A 2,187-nucleotide genomic window follows, 5' to 3' on the forward strand; every position below is an offset into this window, starting at 1 on the left:
CATATAGGTTCCTGAATCTCTTCCTGGCATGAGTAGAGACAGAGATCTCCTAGCTTGAACATGTGTGGACACAACCCATGCTCACATGTACACTGATAGAAATGTAATTAAGGCTCAGAAGACTTCAGTTAATGTGGCTGAGGCTGGTGCCAAGTGGGGACAGAGTCTCCTCAACCCTCTTGGCAGACTTACTTGGAAGGGGTCTAGGTAGACAGAAGATCCAGTGACAGGTTTCTCTGCTCTTGCTCAGATCTGACAAGGTGGTAGCCCAGCAAAGTCATGGTATCATTGCAGACTTTTTGAAGTCGAGAAACCTTTGCATAAGGCAAGGTCCAGCGCCAGGCCTGAGAGACGTTGAGGGCATTCCTGGCATTAGTGTGGAAGGCATGACTACCCATGCCCTTGCCTCGAGTGCTGTTGTACACCCAGGTCTGGAGCTGGGGCAAGAATTTCAACCCCACAAATTTATACATTTGGTCAGTACGGCCAAGGGGGTCCCGGACCAGGTCCTCATAGCGTATGAGCATGTAGCGTTGCCTCAGAGCAGTGGGCAAGGACTGCACAGCCTTGTAGATCTCCATCTGGCTTTGGCAGATGACCTGCATCACATAGTAGGGCTGGTCCTCCTTCTTGAGTTTCTCCCCCTGCTGCCCCATCACAATGCGGCTGTCAGTCATGAGTTCCTCTGTGGTGTGTTCTCGAGAACGGAACACTGCCCGAGGGTCCCGCACCAGGTGCACGATGTGCAGATTGAGGGAGGGGTCTCTCAGCAGTGGGTAGAGCACTTGCAGATTGAAGAAGCGCACCTCCTTGAGCACCACGTGGCTATAGGAGCGACAGGCCTTCTCTACCACCTCAAAAGGCTGTTTACTGCACAGAAGTTTGCAGTGAGCCTGAGGTATGATCATATCCCGCGAGAACACATTGCAGGCAGGCGGGGAACACAGGGCCCGGCTGCCCTCCCACTGGAAGAGACTGGATTGTCTCCGAGGACCAGGTTTCATGTAGGCATCAAAGACACTCATGTCACACAGAAAAATGGCACGTATCAGATCCCTGGCGGCCATATGCAGCCTCCAGGCAGTGCTCTCTGTGAAGGTCATCCAGATGTGCCAGGCAGGTTCCATCAGGTAGAAGACATCCGGGTGCTGCCCAAAAAGCTGTCCCACAAAAGAGGAGCCAGAGCGCCAGGAAGACAGGACCAGCACATGCATGGGCTTGGGCTCCTCCTTCGTGGACAGGGAGTTGAAGTTGTGGCCATATAGATGGAATAATAGAGCAAAGATGGCCATCTGGGAAACCAGGAACAGCAGTGGCCTCATTTTTTTTGGCAGCATCATGCTGAAGTGGAGGACCTTAAGGAACAAGCAGAAGGGCTGTGTTAGGCTTCTGTTTTGGTGTCTGCCTTCCATCTGCTTTTATTCCCTAACCCTGAGCAAGGAGCAGCTAGAGTGCTGGAAATTTCTAACAACCAACTGCACAGATCCTTCTCTGAATCAATCCCTGTCCCTTGCAGTTAGTGTGTCAGTAAGTTCTATTTATCTTAGGCTCTTTACTTCCTCCCTGCTGGTCTTTCTTTTCCAGTGACCTACCAAAAATGACTGAGCTCGGTCATATTTCATCAACGTAGAGGAACAGCTCCACCCTGGCACCTTGGTGATATGCATGTCTCTACACAGGCCACTTAGGTAAAGCTTAACCATAGTCTGACCCAAGTTTTGGTTAAATGTCCTTCTGAAACTAAGGGAGATCAGCTGACTTATGAAGAATTACCTCACCCACCTCCCCTATCTTGAGGGAGGTTGCCATAGGCCATTTCTCATTACCTTCCTTCATCTCAAGCAAGCACAGGACTTTCAATCCCCTGAACAATATGGTTGCAGGCTATAAAAGTGCCTGGCTTGAGTTTGGAGTTGTCTCCTCAGTGGCAGAGCCAAGTGTCCATGGCACCTGTCATCTGATCCCCTCTGGCTTGGTCTCATCCTGTGGGACTATGGACATAAGGAAGTGACCCAATGCTGACCTTACATCTGAATGTGTATGTCTCGAAGTGTTGTCTCTTTAATAGCCAACCCTATGGAAGTTGTGGCAAGCCAACTTAAGAGCCGTGACCTGTTAGCCACTGTGCTGCTGCTTGGGGGAATATTTAACTGCTTGACACAACCTAATCAGGGCTACTCAGTATAG

At 50.4% G+C, this 2,187-nt stretch overlaps 1 protein-coding gene across 1 annotated transcript; it reads right to left on the reverse strand.

Moving 5' to 3' along the window:
* Positions 1 to 203: 203 nt before the first annotated feature.
* On the reverse strand, positions 204 to 1,340 carry CHST4 (carbohydrate sulfotransferase 4). The gene has a single exon (XM_047078335.1). It carries the CDS (start codon positions 1,338 to 1,340, stop codon positions 204 to 206), a length of 1,137 nt encoding a protein of 378 aa, XP_046934291.1.
* Positions 1,341 to 2,187: the final 847 nt, after the last annotated feature.

Source organism: Lynx rufus, unplaced genomic scaffold, assembly GCF_022079265.1.
Source record: "Lynx rufus isolate CCGP_SWC_20201006 ecotype Redwood Valley unplaced genomic scaffold, mLynRuf1.p SCAF_16, whole genome shotgun sequence".
In the NCBI taxonomy this organism is placed as follows: domain Eukaryota; kingdom Metazoa; phylum Chordata; class Mammalia; order Carnivora; family Felidae; genus Lynx; species Lynx rufus.

What these genes read in the sequence shown, in the direction of transcription:
- CHST4 (XM_047078335.1), bottom strand. Translation starts at nt 1,340, where the DNA reads ATGATGCTGCCAAAAAAAATGAGGCCACTGCTGTTCCTGGTTTCCCAG.